This window comes from Hyperolius riggenbachi, chromosome 10 (genome assembly GCF_040937935.1).
Source record: "Hyperolius riggenbachi isolate aHypRig1 chromosome 10, aHypRig1.pri, whole genome shotgun sequence".
In the NCBI taxonomy this organism is placed as follows: domain Eukaryota; kingdom Metazoa; phylum Chordata; class Amphibia; order Anura; family Hyperoliidae; genus Hyperolius; species Hyperolius riggenbachi.
Genome location: NC_090655.1, coordinates 235,395,784 through 235,417,215, shown reverse-complemented (window position 1 = coordinate 235,417,215; position 21,432 = coordinate 235,395,784). Strand labels below are relative to the sequence as shown.

Here is a 21,432-nt window from a genome sequence, read left to right as displayed (position 1 = left end):
TAGCTGGGTGAGCCCAACCACCCAGGGTGAGAGTGATAAGGAGTAGTGATGTAGGCGAACAGCTTGCCTGCATAGGAGAACAGCTCGCCTGCATAGGAGAACAGCTCACCTGCATAGGAGAACAGCTCGCCTGCGACTAGCTATGGCCCTGTACTACCAGGTCGCTGTCTCTCAGTAGTTCGCATGCCCTGGCCCAGCGGTGCAAGTCCTTGATTGCGCGCCTGTGGCCAGGCACGCTTTGCACATGTGGGTGGCGTCACGAAGCATGCCCGGCCACAGGCACGCAATCAAGGACGCGCACCACCGGGCCAGGCCATGCGTACTACTGAGAAATAGTGACCTGAAAGTAGTACAGGGCCATAGCTGTTCGCCTACATCACTAATACGGAGGCTGCCATATTTATTTCCTTTTAAATAATACCAGTTGCCTGGCAGTCTTGTTGATCTTCTGGCATCCGTAGTGTTTGAGTCTCAACTCTGAAACAAGTATGTGGCCAGTCAGACTTGAGTCAGAACACCTGATCTGCTGCATGCTTGTTTGGGGTCTATGGCTTAAAGTATTAGAGATGCAGAATCAGCAGGACAGCCATTGTTTAAAAGAAAATAAATATGGCAGCCTCCATATAATTTTCACCACGGGTTACCGTTAAACACAATTAACCATTTAGGTTTCTTACTTCAACAAAGAGCAACCAGATATTATTATTTTTATTGTATTTATAAAGCACCATCATATAACAGAGCAGGACAATAAATAGGGATACAATGAATGGTGACCAGGGATAGCAGACAAACATAGCACAAGGTTATACGACAGAACACAAGAGTATACAAGGCAAACAGGATACAAGATACATGATCCTGCAATTTGGGAGCTGTTTACAGAGACCCAGCAATTCAAGTCCAAGTCAGTCCATGGGAAAGGTGCTCAATGATGAGAACTCATGATAAGTAAGATACACTAGGGAAGGGAAGACCTTGCCAAAAGTGTACAATGTAAGGGGAGGGGGGCGACGACACACTAGGTAGCGCTGCAGAATAAGTGTTCAGTTTTTAAGCGTTAAGGCATGGTAGAGGGTGGGTAGGCCATCTTGAAAAGGTGTGTTTTGAGGGCTTGTTTAAAAGGATTGTTTTGAGGGCTTGTTGAAGGGAAGGGGCATGTCTGATGCGCGGTGGAAGGGATCCTTTTCCTTGGGGACTTTCCATAGTGTGGGAGCAGCTCTAGAGAAGTCCTGCGGACAGGCAATGGAGTGATAAATGCGCGGGGCTGTTAGGCGAAGGTCATTGGAGGACTGGAGGGGGCGGCTGGGTATATATCTGTGAACAAGATCAGAAATGTAGGTTGGGCAGGTCTTGTGCACAGATTTGTAGGCTAGGCACAGATTCTTGCAACTTATCCTAAAGTGGACAGGAGGCCAGTGCGGGGCTGAGTCTGGCTGCTGCATTCATAACGGATTGAACGGGGATGATGCAGTTCAAGGAGAGGCCTGACAGAAGGGAGTTCTGTATATAGTGGGAAGGCTGTGGATACCATAGCAAGGATGTATAACTCCAGTCCTCGAGGGCTGAGGTCCTCACACATTTTTCACACAGCTTGAATTAATTGATGGGACTGAGTCAGGAAAGGTGTAGTCCATTGAGTAGAACAAATGTCTCTATTTCTCAGTCCATCCTCAACACCGGCATGGATATGGCCCTCTAGGACTGCCGTTGGACACCTGTGTTCTAGGTCTCCGGCACTCCTCAGGCAGCCTTCAGAAGTACTTGCAGCCCGTAGACAAGCACATCCGTTTTTTGCATGCACAAGCTCCTGACTTGCAAGCGAGTAGTATGGATGCACTTGTCACTGATGGTAGTACTTTCGAAGGCTGCATGAGGAATGGAGTGTCGAAGAATTCAGCATCACATGAGGGAAAATGTACCCTTTCATTGCATCACTTCCGGGCTGTGAATAAATATACAAATCCTCTGTCCCTCTACAAGTGGTTCTGGTTCTTCATGACATCACTGGGAACCTCCGTCTGTGTATTAGCAGTCGACAGTGGCTAGGTAGTGTAATGGTTACGGGCTCTGCCTCTGGCACAGAAGACCAGGGTTCGAATCTCGGCTCTCCCGGTTTAGTAAGCTGCACTTATTCAGTAGTAGACCTCAGGCAAGACTCCCTGACACTGACAGCTCTGGCACATTTAGTCCACCAGGAGAAAAGAGTGATATAAATGTTATTTGTCTTGTCTTGACAGTCATCTTGGCTGAGTTGGCCCAAAAAAGTAATTACTCAAAATAGTGTTCAATGGTGGTCAATGAGATCATCCAAACAGGGGTGCCTCTAGGCATAGGCAGTACAGGCCATTGCCTGGAGTGCCATTGGTCTTGGGGGGCGCCATATTGCTGGATTAAACTCCGCTTCAAATTAAGCCCCACCCCCTGGACTAAGACCCTCCCCTGTGGGTGTTCTATTACTTGCTTCTGCAGCATTTACTTAGTGTAAGTTGCAGGCAGCTGCCACCTCTGTGCCTTGTGCATCCTTCTTTCCCTCTTTGTGCCTCCTTCAGTCCCTTGTGCCATGTCTGACCCCCTGTTTGTCTCCCTTTGTGCCTCCTTCAGTCCCCCTGTTCCACCTCTGCCTCCTTCTGTGCCCCTTTGTGCCTTATGTCCCCCTGTGCCTCCTTATGTCCCCTTTGACTTTATTTGTCCCATTGTGCTACCTCTGCCCCCCTGTTCCTCCTTCAGTCCCACTCTGCCTCCTCTTCAGTCCCCATGTCCTAACTCTGTCTCCTGCACCTTCCTCTGTCCCCCTGTGCCTCCTTCTGTGCCCCTTTGTGCCTTCTTCTGTCTCCCTGTGTCTCTTTCTGTCCCCCTCTGCCTCCTTCTGTCTCCCTGTGCTTCCTTGCCACATTACGTTTATTTTCGGGTGAAACGTCGCATAAGATTATTTTCGAGTGAAACACTGCTGCATTACGATTATTTAATGGTGAAACACTGCTGCATTATGATTATTATTATTATTTTTTTTTGGGGGGGGGGCGCCACTGGTTTTCTCACCTGGGGTGTCAGAATGTCTAGAGGTGCCCCTGCATCCCGATCCAAATAATCAGTTGCATCAGTGAGGTGCAAATAATCATTTGAGGCACATTACAGGCATACTGTGCAGTCACATCACATCCCAATTACTTCTCACATTTCCTTGTCCAGTCTTAATTCCATGTCCCAGTTTTAATATACACTGTACTGTAAATGAAGAAAACAAGATTGATAGATGTTTGACTATGAGTTGCAGTTCATCTGTTTGCCACAAGATGGCGATAAACATAAACACTGAATCCTGAATCCAGGAAGTGCCAGAGAATAGATGAAGAAAGAGGAAATATATAGGAGACATTACTGTGACTGGCAGCATGAGCATAGGAGGTAATGAGAGATTACTTATTTATCTGTAATCGTGTAATATTCTTATAAGGTTATATGGCGCTGACATTTTCCACAGCTGTTTATAGAGATCACTGATCCCTTCCCATCAGTCTCTGCACCAGAGGAGCTTACACTCTAATGTCCTCTCACCACAATCACACACTATTATTATTATACATGTATATAGCTCTGACATATTCCACAGCGCTGTACAGAGATCACTGATCCCTTGTCATTAGTTTCTGCACCACAGGAGCTTACACTCAAATGTCCTCTCACCACAATCACACACTATTATTATTATACATGTATATAGCTCTGACATATTCCACAGCGCTGTACAGAGGTCACTGATCCCTTGTCATTAGTTTCTGCACCACAGGAGCTTACACTCAAATGTATTCACCCCATATTCCACAGCACTGTACACATAGATGAAGAAAGAGGAAATTCAGAGGATACATTGTTGGGAAGGGCAGCAGAGGAGGTATGAAGAGAAGATGTTATATTATGTATTTTTATTTACATTTCTATATTATTATTAATAATAATAATATTCATTTTTATAGCACAGGCATATTCCACAGCACTGTACAGAGGTCACTAATCCATGCCCATCATATCTGCACCACAGGAGCTTACACTCTAATGTCCTAGCCACAGTCACACGCTATTATTATTATTATTATACATTTATATAGCTCTAACATATTCCACAGTGCTGTACAGAGATCACTGACCCCTTCCCATCAGTCTCTGCACCAGAGGAGCTTACACTCTAATATCTTCACCACAGTCACACGCTATTATTATACATTTATATAGCGCTGACATATTCCACAGTGCTGTACAGAGATCACTGACCCCTTCCCATCAGTCTCTGCACCAGAGGAGCTTACACTCTAATATCTTCACCACAGTCACACGCTATTATTATTATACATTTATATAGCGCTGACATATTCCACAACACTGTACAGAGATCACTGAGCCCTTCCCATCATCTCTGCACCACAGGAGCTTACACACTAATGTACTCACCACAGTCACTCACTATTAGTATTATACATTTATATAGCTCTGACACGTTCCACCGTCCACAGCGCTGTACGGAGGTCACTGATCCATTCCCATCATCTCTGCACCGCAGGAGCTTACACTCTAATGTCCTAATCACAGTCACATGCTATTATTAGCATACATTTATATAGAGCTGACATATTCCACAGTGCTCTGCAGAGATTACTGATCCATTCCCTTCATCTCTGCACCACAGGAGCTTACACTCTAATGTCCTAATCACAGCCACACACTATTATTATTGCACATTTATATAGCTCTGACATATTCCATACCACTGTACAGAGATCACTGATCCCTTCTCATCAGTCAGTGCACCATAGCTTTCAAATAACCACTAATAATATACATCACATCACTCAATACTAACATACAAGTAGATTTGTTGGCATTACGCTATTACCATAGTGTGACCGTTGCTAACATGCATTACTAACAAGTGTTACCGTTATTGCTCGTTACCGCGGGTAACTAATAGTGTAACTTGCTATACTTACTGGCAGAAGTAAGAGGTGATATTGCTGTGTGCTGTCTGTGCATGGCCATTTTACCGCTGTTATGTGCATCAAGCACTTTATGTGCTAACCATAATCCAGAATCTTACTGTCCAAATAATTCTGACTTTATGTTTCATGCACAGAGAAGATCACATGACCACATAACTGATTATGGATGAGGACTGGAGTCACATGACTGAGAGGATATTCAACCTCACCCTGGAGATCATCTGCTTGCTGACTGGAGAGGTGGGAAGGATTCTGGGAGGTGACATGATGTCATTCTCATCTATTAATGTAACACACGTGAAGTAAAAGTATTGTGGAGCGTCCAACCAGTTGCCGGTTAGGGATGTGCCTCGGATAGGATCCAGCAGCACTCCAGATCAGTCACTCAATGGTAGGGAATAGCCAGCACCATCCAAGATAATTTGTATGCTCTTTTACTGAATCGAGCCGAGGTGGGTGTATGTGGATGGGAGGGGCTCAATAGAGGTGATCCTATCAGCAGGTGAGCATATAGTTCCCCATCAGGTCAACATCAGTAAGGGCCATTTTGATTGGTGTAATGCTAGTTTAAACTCATTGGCTACTTGCAGATCGATTGAATTATATATATATATATATATATATATATATATATATATATATATATATATATATATATATATATATATATATATATATATATATGAATGTGAAATTGCTATATGTATTTCATATGCAGCAACAGCTTGATAAAGAGGTATTCACCTTGAAACATTGCATCTTATTGTTGTAATGCACTGATTCAATAAAAGAGCATAAAAATTATCTTGGATGGTGCTGGCTATTCCCTACCATTGTGTAACACACGTGAAGGAAACAGGTAAGGAGGATTCTGGGAGGTCAAATTATGTCAGTTTTATCTATGTTAATAAAATCCACACCTGAAGAAAAGAGTTGAGTAGGTTCTGGAAGGTCAGGTGACATCACTCTTGTTTCGGTTAATTAGGCAGACCTTTAAGATGAGGTGAAGCGGATTCTGGGATAAGTTGTTTCATATTATTGTTGTTTTTTTTCATTTAGAGTTTTCCCCCAAAGAAATCTGGAGGTCAGGTCACCATCATGGTACCCCCACGTCTCTCCATTACTTCCAAGAAGAACCCCAAGCAGAAGATTCTGAAAGTCATCAGGATGATGATGGAGCTGCTGGTAGGAGAGGTGATCAGTGCTGGGCATTCTGGGAAATTATCCAGTAGCAGTGAGAGAATGTCTGGTGGTTGGGATGTGTCATGTTCCTATAATGTGTTGGGGTGTCTCTGTTGCTCAATAAAGTGATAACGGAGGTAAATAAAACATTTGTGTACGTAATTAGGCTGAATAGGACGCATCCTTCAGGTTTGCAGAATCAGAAAGTCAAAAACAACTTTTTTGAGAAAATTAAAGCTTTTAGCTTGTAGTCACAAGTGATGACAGACGGTGATTGAAGTTAGTATAACTAGTGGTTACTCTCCATTGCAGACCTGTCCTTCCAACTCCCTTTTGATAGACAGAAATGTCTTTCAGGCTGATCATTGAGTCCTGAACCTCTGGGTGTGCTCCTAACTTCTGTAACATACTTTACTTGGTACACTAGAGAATCTTAGGTAAATGGTTAAACCCTCCCATCCCCCCCCCCCCCTACACACACACACACACACACACACACACACACACACACACACACACACACACACACACTCCTGTCCCACCTACATTTTAATCCCTCCATTTTAGAAACTTGTACAGGGACGCCTGAACGTTCTACTGAATTGGTGTGACCAGCTATGAAAGTGGGTTTCCCTTAGGTGATAATCCTTAATTGTTCTGGATTTTCCCTCTTCCTTGAATTATTTTTAATGGTAGCAAATTCTATACGTTGCAGGAAGAGGAGGAGGATGAGTGTCTGGGTGGACAGAAGGTTCAGGAGGCTAGCATTGCGATGGTGGAAGATCAGAAGACCCCACCACATAATCAGGTAGAAGCTCCATGGATACGAAAAGAAGAGGATTGCTCTAATGGTGCATTAACCTTTTATTCAATGGAATAGCTCTTTAAGTTGCACTTACAGTTAGTAGGTGGAAGAAACGTGTTTCAGGGCTGCCTGAAGGTACTCTCTCAGCCCCTGAGCTTGGCCAGAGCTACAGGAGAGTTGGAAGCGTGGAGTGAGCTTCGGTGGGCGGGGCCTGGCCACGTGGATGCCGTCTGATGTCATCCATGTGCAGAGGCATAACTAGTCTTTTCAGCGCCTGGGGACAAAGACAGTTTTTGCCCCCCCCCCGTGGACAAATTGGGCATGGCCATGCATAAGAATGTGGTCATGGGTGGAGCCAATTGTTCAAATGCTGTTTAGCCAGATGTGCCCCCCTTCTCCCCATTTAGATGGCCAAATGTGCCCCCTTTAGATAGCCAGATGTGCCTCCGTTCCCCCCATTTAGATAGCCAGATGTACCCCCTATAGTTAGCCAGATGTGCCCCCCTTGTTCTGCTGCTGTTAATATTTCAGCACTTCTCTGCAGAGGGAGGAAGAGAAGCAGGGGCATTTCGGGCAGCCAGCGAGCCACCTCTCACTCACTTGGGGGTGTGGTGGCCATGCTCTCCGCCCCCTTACAGTGCTCCGCCCGGGGACATGTGTTCCCCCTTGCCCACCCATAGCTACCCCTCTGTCATGTGGCCAGTCCCCGCCCACCGAACCTCTCTCTATTGGATACTGGCACCACCCAGCATTGTGAGCAGCACCAGAGCCACTAACCATATACAGTACCATCAGTTCATTAAAGCAGCACAGGATTCCTACTCTGTTAGAAGCTCCTTAGATCACTGATGCAGGTTATAGATAACTTCTGTCTTAAAGTGACCCAGAGATGTCAGTTATGAAAGATTATTTACTTACCCGGGGCTTCCTCCAATCCCATAAGCATGGATGCATCCCTCACCATCCTCCTGCTTGCCTCCATAAGGCAGCAATCAGCTCCGGTATTCGGCTCCAATATTCAGGTCCAGTCTGACTCAGTGACGTCAGCCGGGGTCTTCTCTGCTTGCACAGAAGGCCTGCGCATGCGCAGAAGGCCCTCTGCTCATGTCACTGAGCCGAATACCGGAGCTGATTGCCACTTAACGGAGGCACGCGGGAGGACGGCGAGGGACGCATCCATGCTTATGAGGCTGGAGGATGCCCCAGGTAAGAAAAAAATCTTTAATTGCTGATGTCTCTGGTACACTTTAAGAAGGCAAAATTACATTTAGCATTGCTTTTAAATAGAGGGCTTTTTGGTCTCTTCTCTTTGGGCTTGATTCTGTAAGGCTGCCATAGTGGCTGCTCCTTCATATTAAGCTGCGAATGAATGAATTAAGCTCTTTACACCTTCCTGGTAGTTCTGTGTCACCAAGAGCTGCCTAGGTATTCATTCAGGTCCGGTGCACACCAAAAACCGCTAGCAGATCCGCAAAATGCTAGAAGATTTTGAAACGCTTTTTCTTATTTTTCTGTAGCGTTTCACCTAGCATTTTGCGGTTTTGGGAAGCGTTTTTGGTGTAGTAGATTTCATGTATTGTTACAGTAAAGCTGTTACTGAACAGCTTCTGTAACAAAAACGCCTGCAAAACCGCTCTGAACTGCCGTTTTTCAGAGCGGTTTGCGTTTTTCCTATACTTAACATTGAGGCAGAAACGCATACACAATCCAAAAAATGCCTCACCCCGGGAGTATGCGTTTCTGCAAAACGCCTCCCGCTCTGGTGTGCACCAGCCCATTGAAATACATTACCCAAGCGTATCCGCAGCCACAAGCGGATCGCAAAACGCAGCCGAACCGCTCTGGTGTGCACTAGGCCTTAGTTCTGGTCCAAGCCCTACCCATAGAGCCATAGCAATCTCTGCCATGCACTGATGAGGACCAATAAGTCAGTTACAGGCTGTATGTATGTTAGGTTGGTCTGGGTTTGTTACATTTATAAGCCATAGGCTTCCTATACACCAGTGGTTGTGGATGTGTGCCTGGATTTCAGGGGCAAAAAGAGATGATTTGCATATTTGGGAGTGATGCATCATGGGAATCCACAGTTACCCACTTAAAGCTGAATTATCACAAATATCTTCTGTTTTAAGCTGGGAAATTTGCATTTACCGTGTTTTCCTGAAAATGAGAGGGTATCTTATGTTAATCTTTGCTCCAAATGTTCTGCTAGGGCTTATTTTCAGTGGATGTCTTATATTTCTATAAACACAAGTTCCTGTGCTGTGTCCCCCCCCCCCCCCTGCCTTCCCCACTGAGCCACCTCTTCCTCTGCTGGATCCACCTCTTGTGTGTCCCTTTTGTACCTTTAGTGTCCTCCTGGTGTCCCTCTCTGTACCCGTGTCCTCCTCTATCCCCTAAACTCCTGTGTCCCATGTAACCTTATGTCCTCCTGGTTTCCCCTGTGTCCTCCGATATCCCCCTGCATCCTCCTCTTACCCCTAGCTTCATGTTGTGCTGTCCCCCATGTCTTGTGAGGTCCTCCTAATCCTCTTCTTCCCTCCCCCACCTCTATGCTGCTGTGTCCCCAATCTACAGCCTATGGGGAAGAAGTACAGCCGATGATCTCATAGGCGGGACCATGGCTCTGTTAGGGCTCAGCCACACTATAAGCACTTTTCTGAGTGCTTTGTGATCGATTAGCGCTTTCTGAGCACTTTTTAAAAATCACTCCCATTCACTTTTATTAAAAATTGCGGTAAAAATCGCGTAATAATCACTGCGATCGCATACGCGATTTTAACCACTTGAGGACACACCCTTTACCCCCCCTAAGGACCAGCGCTGTTTTAGCTAATCTGTGCTGAGTGGGCTGTGCAGCCCCCAGCACAGATCAGGGTGCAGGCAGAGCGACCAGATCGCCCCCCTTTTTTCCCCACTAGGGGGATGATGTGCTGGGGGGGTCTGATCGCTCCTGCCTGCCTGGGTGTTTCGGGGGGGCACCTCAAAGCCCCCCTCCGCGGCGAAATTCCCCCCCTCCCTCTCCTCCCTCCCTTCCCCGGAAATCTGAGGCTGCACAGGAACGGATCTGTCCTGTGCAGCCTCTAACAGGCTCCTGCCTGTCATGTGACAGCGATCCCCGGCCGCTGATTGGCCGGGGATCGCTGATCTGGTACAACGCTGCTACTGTTAGCAGCGTTGTACGAATGTAAACAAAGCGGATTATAAAATCGCTTGGGAGGCAGTGGTGGACTTAGCCCCTGCAAGCAGACACAAAAACTGTGTCTTCAAAACGATCAGATTTATTGGTACACTGGTTTTCGCAACGCGTTTCGCAGGTATAGGTATATTCCTGCTTCCTCAGGCAATAAAAAAATAGGAGTACACACAGTACAGTCTCAAGGTCACGATAAGCGCCTCTGTGTCTGCTTGTGGGGGGTAAGTCCATCACTGCCTCCCAAGCAATTTTAAAAGTTTTAAGAATTGATTTTATCCTGTTGGCGCCTCTGTTCTTCTTTACGTTATAATTAATATTTACCCCTGGTGGAGGGGGATACCCCTTTCTTTCTCCTGTCTACAGAGAGCGACTTCTTAATCCTGAGTGAGGACAGGCTAATCTCCTCACCTGCCTGTACAGTGGTTACTTGGAGGTAACCCTGGTTTGTGAATATATATAATACTCGTTTCATTTACCCAATTGTCAATACTTACTACACTGTATTGGGCTCTCGGTTCTCTTTTTTACATATACTTTCAGGGGATGTCTTAATTTCAAGGAAATAGGGTAGTCATGCTGTTTTTTTTAGATATGTTCAATAAGATGCTTATTTTTATGACTTGATGCTAACTCTGTTGCAATTTGTATACAGCTTTAATGAGGTTAGTCCTAATCAGCAGCAACTTTTACTTCATTGACCCAGATTTAAGCTGCATGCAAATCGCATTGAAAGTTCTATCAAGTCAGAACCATCTCATGGATCTTATGGATCATCTCTTGTTACGGTCTATAGACTTTGGCTGCCTTGTTGCTCTTACTATTTTAACTATTCTTTTAGAGTGGAAGCCTGACTGTTATCAATATTACTGTTAAAGACGAGATAAAAGATGAAGAGGAGGAAGTAGAGATAGAAAAGTGGGAGATCTTAGAAGGGCACAAAGACACCATTATGGAGAATCAGCCACCCCTCTCATCGTGGGGTAAGAGAATACTATTTCTTGTAAAAGAGACATCAGTACGGAGGGTCCACCTAGATCACCCATCATCTGATAAACACATAGAGACAATGTATTCAGTCAGTGTGTGTTTCCTACAGATAGATCCAGTAACGGAAACCCACCAGAGAGATGTACAGGTCCTCTTTATTCCCAGGATTGTACTCAGGAAGGTCTCATCACCTCTCACCATAATCAGGTAGGTGTTACTGAGGAACTAGAGCTCAGAAATCTTACCATATTATAGGACACTATTTTCTGTGTGAAATGTTTATTAGTCCTCACTTGTTGTTTTCAATGTTATCAACTTTTGGGACTAGAGTAAAGAATTGGCTAATATGAAACAGAAGTTTAAAAATGAAAAAGAAGACCTGTTTGAGAGGGGCAGCCATCTGTCTACAGAGGAGGGTGACAGGTTGAGGACAGCTGAAGAAGAAGAAGAAATTTCTCCGGATACTGGCACAGGTGACTATTGAGAATTAAATAATAAGCTTGTTGTATTTTTTGTCCATCTCTATGCCTCAGTATAGTATCATAGTACCAACAAATGAGGAGGAGATACTGTACACCATATGAGAGGTCCATCTCCATTACTCAGTATAACATCATAGCACCAACAAATGAGGAGGAGATACTGTACACCATATGAAAGGTCCATCTCCATTCCTCAGTATAACATCATAGTACCAACAAATGAGGAGGAGATACTGTACACCATATGAAAGGTCTATCTTCATTCCTCAATATAACATCATAGTGCCAACACATGAGGAGGAGATACTGTACACCATATGAAAGGCCCATCTCCATTCTTCAGTATAACATCATAGCACCAACAAATGAGGAGGAGATACTGAACACCATATGAAAGGTCCATCTCCATTCCTCAGTATAACATCATAGTACCAACAAATGAGGAGGAGATACTGTACAACATATGAAAGGTACATCTCCATTCCTCAGTATAACATCATAGTACCAACAAATGAGGAGGAGATACTGTACACCATATGAAAGGCCCATCTCCATTCCTCAGTGTAACATCATAGCACCAACAAATGAGGAGATACTGTACACCATATGAAAGGCCCATCTCCATTCCTCAGTATAACATCATAGTACCAACAAATGAGGAGGAGATACTGTACACCATATGAAAGGCCCATCTCCATTCCTCAGCATAACATCATAGCACCAACAAATGAGGAGGAGATACTGTACACCATATGAAAGGTCCATCTCCATTCCTCAGTATAACATCATAGCACCAACAAATGAGGAGGAGATACTGTACACCATATGAAAGGCCTATCTCCATTCCTCAGTATAACATCATAGTACCAACAAATGAGGAGGAGATACTGTACACCATATGAAAGGCCCATCTCCATTCCTCAGTGTAACATCATAGCACCAACAAATGAGGAGGAGATACTGTACACCATATGAAAGGCCCATCTCCATTCCTCAGTTTAACATCATAGTACCAACAAATGAGGAGGAGATACTGTACACCATATGAAAGGCCCATCTCCATTCCTCAGTATAACATCATAGTACCAACAAATAAGGAGGAGATACTGTACACCATATGAAAGGCCCATCTCCATTCCTCAGTATAACATCATAGTACCAACAAATGAGGGGGAGATACTGTACACCATATGAAAGGCCCATCTCCATTCCTCAGTATAACATCATAGCACCAACAAATGAGGAGGAGATACTGTACACCATATGAAAGGCCCATCTCCATTCCTCAGTATAACATCATAGCACCAACAAATGAGGAGGAGATACTGTACACCATATGAAAGGCCCATCTCCATTCCTCAGTATAACATCATAGCACCAACAAATGTGGAGGAGACACTGTACACCATATGAAAGGCCTATCTCCATTCCTCAGTATAACATCATAGCACCAACAAATGTGGAGGAGACACTGTACACCATATGAAAGGCCCATCTCCATTCCTCAGTATAACATCATAGCACCAACACTTGAGGAGGAGATACTGTACACCATATGAAAGGCCTATCTCCATTCCTCAGTATAACATCATAGCACCAACAAATGTGGAGGAGACACTGTACACCATATGAAAGGCCTATCTCCATTCCTCAGTATAACATCATAGCACCAACAAATGTGGAGGAGACACTGTACACCATATGAAAGGCCCATCTCCATTCCTCAGTATAACATCATAGCACCAACACTTGAGGAGGAGATACTGTACACCATATGAAAGGCCTATCTCCATTCCTCAGTATAACATCATAGCACCAACAAATGTGGAGGAGACACTGTACACCATATGAAAGGCCCATCTTCATTCCTCAGTATAACATCATAGTACCAACAAATGAGGAGGAGATACTGAACACCATATGAAAGGTCCATCTCCATTCCTCAGTATAACATCATAGCACCAACAAATGCGGAGGAGATACTGTACACCATATGAAAGGTCCATCTCTATTCCTCAGTATAACATCATAGTACCAACAAATGAGGAGGAGATACTGTACACCATATGAGAGGCCCACCTCCATTCCTCAGTATAACATCATAGTACCAACAAATGAGGAGGGGATACTGTACACCATATGAAAGGCCCATCTCCATTCCTCAGTATAACATCATAGCACCAACAAATGAGGAGGAGATACTGTACACCATATGAAAGGCCCATCTCCATTCCTCAGTATAACTGGTGGGATCCCCTGGTTGGGGGGAGGGGGGGGGTAAGGTAGACGAAATAAGGTAGGAGGCGCTCGGGGTATTTCAAACAAATGATATGGTGTGCATCACTGCTAATATTTTTGTTAACAGCAGCATAATGAATAGTTAATCAGTCCTACCTTAAATGAGTAGTCCTTTGATAAGAGTAAAATAATCTTTTCTTAGCTTTTTTAAAAAAAAGACAACGCATTTTGCGTCGAGAGCCGCTTCCTCAGGTCGAGTATTGTGCCTATGAAAGGAGAACTCCAGTTTTGGGTGCCTGTATCTATGAGAACAGGCAGCTTACATACACTGGACATTAATAGGAGATACAATCAACATATATGTTCCTGCTTAGAAAACCTGGAAAAAAAATACATTTGATTAACAAAGTGTTTCTCCCAGCAGATGGACAGGTTATTGGGAACCCGTTGAAGAGATATCTTATGTTGTATCCAGATGATATTGCAAAAGATAATAAAGTCACACAGTGTTCTCCTATTACAGAAAGCACCCATCATGGAGGATACAGTACAGATAGAAGAACAACTCCCTCTAATGGCGAGGAGCCTTCTGTATCATTTATTTTTAATCCAGATGTTCATCCTCCATCTCTGTACAGATCAACTAACTCTAATCTGGAGGGAACCCCTGCTATGCTACATAGTGCAACCCTTATGAATGATATAATATTTCCATGGTCTGAGATTGATCAGAAATTTACTTCTGAACTTTCCCCAGCTAAACGTCAGACAACCAACACACATGAGGAACAGTTTTTAAATACTGAGGGTGGGAAATCTTTGAGGACAGATACAATATTGGTTGGAGGGCAAAACATTTACTCCTTTTCATGCTCAGAATGCTCCAGATGTTTTCCAGATGGAGGAAGCCTTGCTGATCATTTGAAGGTCCACACTAAGGAGAATCGGTTTTCCTGTCCACAGTGCGGAATAAGCTTTGTCAAGAAAGGAGACCTTCTTACACACCAGCAAATCCACATATCTGGGACACCCTTTACATGTTTGGAGTGTGGGAAATGTTTTACTGAAAAGCAACAACTCCTTAAACACCTGAGAGTCCATTATCGCACGTGCTCAGAGTGTGGGAAAAGTTTCACCAAGAAAGGAGAACTTCTGAAACACCAGAGATCTCACACCAGCGAGCAGCCTTTTTCCTGTTCAAAGTGTGGGAAATGTTTCATGCATGAAGGACACCTCCTTCAACACCAGCAGACTCACTCTGGTGACCATCCTTTTTCTTGTCCGTATTGCAGAAAATCTTTCGCTCGGAAAGGCACGCTGGTATTACACCAGAGAAGTCACATGGCCAAGCGTCTATTGTCATGTCTAGAGTGTCGGAAAACCTTCACTGAGAAAGGAGGCCTCCTCAGACACCAGAGAACCCACACAGGTGAGCGGCCATTTTCCTGTACAGAATGCACAAAATCCTTTGTGCAGAAAGAGCACCTCCTCATGCACCAGCGAACACACACCGGCATACGCCCATTTTCTTGTCCAGATTGTGAGAAATCGTTCACTCGTAAAGGAACCCTTGTGATTCATCAGAGAAGTCACTTGGCTGATTGCGTTTTGTCATGTTCAGAGTGTGGGAAATGTTTTACTGAGAAGAGAGATCTCCATAAGCACAGGCAAATCCATGCTGGTGAGCAGCCTAATACCTGTTCAGATTGTGGGAAATGTTTCAAGCGTAAATCACACCTTCTAGAACACCAGAAGACCCACTCTGGTGAACGTCCCTTTCCTTGTCCAGATTGTGGAAAATGTTTCAGTCGGAAAGGAAGCCTTGTGATACACCAGAGAAGTCATGTGGCTGAGTGTCCTTTGTCATGTTCAGAGTGTGGAAAATATTTTGCTAAAAAGGCTGGCCTCCTCAAGCACCTGAGAACCCATACTGGTGAGCGTCCATTTTCCTGTTTAGAATGTGGAAAATCTTTTGTTCAAAAAGGACATCTCTTTAAGCACAGGAGAACCCACACTGGTGAGCGTCCTTTCTCCTGTTCAGAGTGTGGGAAATGTTTTATGCACAAAGCACACCTTCTTCAGCACCTGCAGATACATTCTGGTGAACGGCCATTTTCCTGTCCAGATTGTGGGAAAGCTTTTGCTCGGAAAGGAACACTTGTGATACACCAGAAAAGTCACTTAGTCACTTAGTGTCACTTGAGAATCAAAGTCATATAGTCATTTCTAGAGGCTACGATGGTGATAAGTAGGGCACCAAAGACAGAGCCACAAGGTACCACAACAGACAGGATATGGGTAGGAACTGTGGCTCGAATAAAGCTCCATACACATGCTCAAAAGCGGTCTTTTATGCAGCACAATTATCAAACAACCTTTGTTGTGAAACAAGTTGAAACAACCAAAAAAAAGTTGCTTGCTACTGTTCACACAACTGATAAGACGTCAATCCAACAGTTGGATTGACGCCTTATCAGTTGTGTGAACAATAGCAAGCAACTTTTTTTTTTGGTTGTTTCACAACAAAAGTTGTTTAACCACCTTAGCGGTATGGGCGAGCTCAGCTCGTCCATGACCGCCGCGGTGGATTGCTCAGGCCCTGGTGGGTCGATTTTAATCATTTTTATTTTAAAACACGCAGCTAGCACTTTGCTAGCTGCGTGTTGTAATCGATCGCCGCAGATCCGCCGCGAAAGAGGGCCCCCCCGCAGACCCTTTGCGCAGCCTGGCCAATCACTGCCAGGCTGCGCTATGGGGTGGATCGGGACTCCCCATGACGTTGATGACGTCATTCTGATCATCGCCATTGTGACGAGGGAAGCCCATACAGGAAATCCTGTTCAGAGCGGGATTTCCTATTGGGTATGATTGCCGTCGGCGAACGGAGGGGTGGAAGGGATTCGGCAGGGGGGGGGAATCATGTAGCTAGCGCTAGGCTAGCTACATGATATTAAAAGAAAAAAAATTGAAAAAACCCACCCGCGACTGTGCGCCACAAATAAACGTAACACAAGGGTGGTTAATAATTGTGCTGCATAAATGACTGCTGTTGAGTGTGTGTATGGGGCTTTAGAGACAGTAAAAAAACTTCCAGAGAGATAGGAAGATATCTACAGGCTCATACACACACTCAACAAAAGTATTTTCAATGCACAGTTATCAAACAACTTGAAGAAGTTGGACAGCTTTTGTCAGGGCGTGGTCACTGATAAGAGGTGATGACCAACAACTGATAAGACGCAGCTCAAGTCAATCCAACTGTTGGATTGACTTGACGAACAACTGAGAGAAGTTGTGTCCAACATGGCAACGTGTACAGAAGTCTGCTATGACTTTTTAATGACTTCCATTACTAACTAGAACATATTAGTCGTTTACCAGTTGAGTAACAATATGTAAATTTGCTGTTGTTCATCTAAGTTGTTCTTTGTGTATAATAGTTGTTTGCACGCCAAGATGTATCTTTCCAACTTTTTTAATCGTGGTTGTTTGTAAAGTTGTTTATAGTAAAAGACTTTTGTTGAGCGTATGTATGTGGCTTAAGCAAGAGTCCAACCCTTTATACCTAAAGATAAGAGCAGATAGTGGTCTACATAGCCGAATGTGGAGGACATATAATAAGGACATGTTGGTGCTTGGATTTAGCTTGTAGGATATCAGATTTGGTTTGAGCTGTTTCTATGGGTTGGTTAGAGCTAAAGCCAGTCTAAAGATGATAAAACAGGTGATATCTGCTAATTCTGCATGGATGTGGTTGCTCCAGCACTTTGGATGAGAAGAGGAGAAGAGAAACCAGGCAGTAGCTGAAGAAGGCAAGAGAGCGTTAAAAGATACCATAATTAACACAAAACTCACTACATATTCACTTCAAGGTGAGACCGGCTTTGTTTTTTGTGTTTACCTTTAAATAATAAAGTTTTTATTGTTTTAAAAAGTGGAAACAAATTTGTGTGAAAATCACTTTGATGTCTTTGGCTAAATAAACAAAGAACTGGACTCCAGGCAACCTTCACAATGCATATTATTTTTAACTAAACCTGTATTCTACTGCAGTGACATATAGCAGAATGCAGTACGTTGTTCAGGATACCCACTTTTACTGTAATGTTCCTGGTTTTAGCATCAAAAACATCTCCTATATCTATTGCTGTATATTTGCATTTAGCTCTGCCCTCCCAGTAATGATTAGCCTAGGCTAATTATCTATATGGAATTCTCCCCTCGCATCATTCTAGTAATATTTTCTACTGCCTTTAGAGCTCTCGGATAACAGACATTCTGCAGAGATCACCTGACAGGACTGTCACCACCTGTGATACATTTCAGAATGTAAATCGGGAGAAGAAAGATCTTACAATGGGCAAACACTGACTAAAAAATGCATAAATGAATATTATAAAAACAAATAAGTAATGTTATGCATTATGTTGTTTTCACTACATTTCCTCCTTAACAAAAAATTATGATTTCTTTTATAGATGATTTATTTAGAGCTAAAATATTAAAACTGACATTTGCCTTTTTGTGAAGAAATTCCGCAACACAGAAAGAGACCTGCATACAGTATGTTCTTTCTCTACCTGAACTTAGAACTGAGTCACACAAAAATTATGAGTGTATATGAATTTAATTAAATCATTACACTGGAGATTCATTTTGAATTTAGACTCTGAGGTTTTTTTGGGGGAAATCTACTATTGAACTGTATTACACTAGATCATGATGGCTTTACATATGAACTGTATATCATTTGTATGGTCGCTTGGTTGTAGAAAAAAAGTGTATATGAAGCTATATTATCTGGGAGTCTCTAAGGAAGCAGCATTTTGGCCGTGAAACATGCGTCAAGCATTGGTTATGTAATGCACTATGAATATTACAAAATTAGCCAGGTTTTTATGTAAGGAAATATACAAAGAGTGGCCAAAACATAACAACACACTCTAATAATGACAAAAAGTAGCAAGGTAGAATCAGGGCACCAGTAACCGTAGCAAAAAGACACCTTTATTTCATCCTCAGTACAGATTAAAATAGAAGATGTAAGCCTGACAGCCTGTTTCGCAGATTTACAATCTGCTTCTTCGGAGGCAAAAAGTATCATGCCCGGATTCTACCTTGCTACTTTTTGCTATTGGACACCTTCATTCCGGAGGCACGGTTTCTGCACCATTCCCTCAGGGGTACAGCCAGCCTTCTAGTGCCGATCCTTTGCTTATTTTTTCGGATATATGCTCTCTAATAATGAGTTGGTCAACCTTTAGCTCTGATCACAGACGATATTCTTTTTGGCATGGACTCAACAAGACGCTAACATCGTTGCCGAGGAATGTTGGTTCATGTTGACATAATGATAGCTCTAAGTTGGGTCAGATTGGATAGTGGCATTTCCAACAAACTTTATCCCACAAATGCTCAATAACATTGAGGTCAGAGTGTTGCAGAGGGGCTCACACTTCTGCTGCTGCACTCCTCCTGTGTCCTGTGTCTTCTCTCCATCGCTACCAGCACCCCATACCCCTATGGCATTTACAGAGTCATGTATGTGCCAGCACATCACAGGGTACAGGCATCACAGAGGCGATGGAGAGAAGATGCAGGAGGAGGCGCACCAGCACATATATGAGCGTACGCTCTGCTGCAACACTCAGCACAGCCCGGGGAAGAACATAAATAAGGAAGACCTGGGGGGCCCAACAGACAGAGACGGCTTCACAGATTTCCAATAGATTTCAACAACATAATTGGGCAGCACATCCCCTCATAAATAGGGAGAGTGTACCCAAAACCGATAATAAACAGGTCAGCTAATGGATTCTATATAGAGGTAGAAACAAATAATTAAAAACACAAGGAGAGAGAGCCCTGGCCATTTGAGCTTACATGGGTTAAGGGATATTACAGTAGGTAAAGGGAAGTGGTGTAAAAGATGGCATGCTGGCGGTCAAAGGCCAGTTAAAGTGTCTTAGGTAAGATTATATGCTTGCTTAAAGAGTTGAGTACTCAGGGGGTGCCTAAAAATAGTAAGTGTGGGTGTGTGACGAACATACTGGGGAATGAAGTCAATTGAGACAATTCTTTTATACAAGAATGAGAGGTGACTAGAAAGGATGATAATTACTTGCAGGGTTGTATCTGGAGACAAGTGTAGTTAAGTAGGGAGGGGTGAGACAGTAGAGTGCTTTTTGGTGATGGTTAGGATCTTGAATTATTCCTTTATGTGACTGGCAGCCAGTGTAGGGGCATAAGTGTTTTGAATGAGCACCGGTGTGTTATGCGCAGAGCGAGCTGAATGACAGCTCACCCTGCTGCCGCTAAACACTATTCCCCCTCTGAGTTGTAGTAACTTGGAGGGAGATGTAATCTGGGGTCTGGCTATCGCTGTATCCCCGAATTACTCTTACGCACCCCACGCAGAAAAGCACTAGTGCTATGGCTGTGGCCAGCTTAGCGCAGGGAACCGAAATGAACTGATTCGGTGTAGGGACTGACTGAGTTGGTTAGCATTAGTTAAGAATTAGGAGAGGTAAAAGAGTTCAGTAGAGTTCACGAGGGACTAGAGCAGGGCCAATCAGCTAGCAGGTAGACCACATAGGAGGAAGTTGTAGTGGCCAATCAGCTAGCAGGTAGGCTACAGAGGAGGGAGTTGTAGTTTTCAAGGTGTGAAGTAATCGGGGCTTTCACAAGTAATTTGGTTGTGTTCTTTGTAACCAAGGTACAAATGCTGGAGATGTTCTTTAAGTGGTGGCAACAGGAGTTAGATAGTGTGTTGATGTGTGGTTTGAAAGAGTTGAACACACCAAGGCAGTGAGTCTGGGGGATGGGTTATTGGAGTGTTATCCACAGTGATTGTTATGTCAGGTAAGGGAGCTAAATCTTAAAGACATGATATTGAAGATGGCATTGAGACAGTTGTGGATGCAAGTGGTTAATGTTGCTAAATCAGGAGCCAAGAGATAGAGGTAAGGATTTGGGTGTCATCAGCATTTAGGTAATACTGTAAAACCAAATGAGCTGATGAGCTGTCCAATACCATAAGTATAGTTAGAGAAGAGAAGGGGCCCAAGGACCGAGCCTTCCGGTACTCCAACAGTGAGGGGGCATGGGGATGAGGTGGTTCTGGAATGTGCACCTCTTATCTGTGAGATAGGAAAACCAGAAGAGCAACAATCCAAATTCACAGAAAGGAGACGATTTGGAGACGCAGGGGATGGTCCACTGTGTCAAAAGCTGAAGACAGTTGAAAAAGGGTGAGAATAGAAACCTTTAAGTTGTTCAAGTAGTTTAGTAGAAATAGAGGAGAGAGATAGGTCGGTGGTGGTTGAGGGTGGTAAGGTCCAAAGCATGTTTCTGGAGTATAGGTGTTATTAGGGTTTGCTTGAATGTGGTTGGAAAAGTACATGGAGAAAGGTTGAAGAGAGAGTCTGAGGCAAGTATGTTGAAAAAGGAAAGGTGAATAATGAAGGTGAAGTGTAGAGGTAAGAGGATTAAGGGGGCAGGCACTGGGACACCATTTAGAGAGGAGAAAGTGTTTTCAGTTAGAGGAGA

General features: G+C 43.9%; 1 protein-coding gene across 5 annotated transcripts; it reads left to right on the top strand.

Annotated features, from left to right (window-relative positions):
• The first annotated feature begins 2,059 nt into the window (after positions 1 to 2,059).
• On the top strand, positions 2,060 to 16,281 carry LOC137534884 (oocyte zinc finger protein XlCOF6-like). Of its 5 annotated transcripts, XM_068256563.1 has the most exons (8): positions 2,060 to 3,408; positions 5,129 to 5,234; positions 6,054 to 6,188; positions 6,892 to 6,984; positions 11,016 to 11,157; positions 11,274 to 11,371; positions 11,493 to 11,637; positions 14,306 to 16,281. In XM_068256563.1, exons 2-8 carry the CDS (start codon positions 5,157 to 5,159, stop codon positions 16,075 to 16,077), a joined length of 2,463 nt encoding a protein of 820 aa, XP_068112664.1. In that variant the 5' UTR covers positions 2,060 to 3,408; positions 5,129 to 5,156; the 3' UTR covers positions 16,078 to 16,281. The 5 variants fall into 5 exon arrangements, with proteins under 5 accessions (XP_068112664.1, XP_068112666.1, XP_068112667.1 ...); XM_068256565.1 differs by having other exon boundaries at positions 2,060 to 5,234; positions 6,054 to 6,179; XM_068256566.1 differs by having other exon boundaries at positions 2,060 to 5,234; positions 14,408 to 16,281.
• Positions 16,282 to 21,432: the final 5,151 nt, after the last annotated feature.

Bases quoted from the DNA above. Each gene is read 5' to 3' on its own strand.
- LOC137534884 (XM_068256563.1), top strand. From the start codon at position 5,157: ATGGATGAGGACTGGAGTCACATGACTGAGAGGATATTCAACCTCACC. The intron at 5,235-6,053 runs GTGGGAAGGATT...TTTTTCATTTAG, and splicing joins TCTGCTTGCTGACTGGAGAG to AGTTTTCCCCCAAAGAAATC. The intron at 6,985-11,015 runs GTAGAAGCTCCA...CTATTCTTTTAG, and splicing joins AGACCCCACCACATAATCAG to AGTGGAAGCCTGACTGTTAT.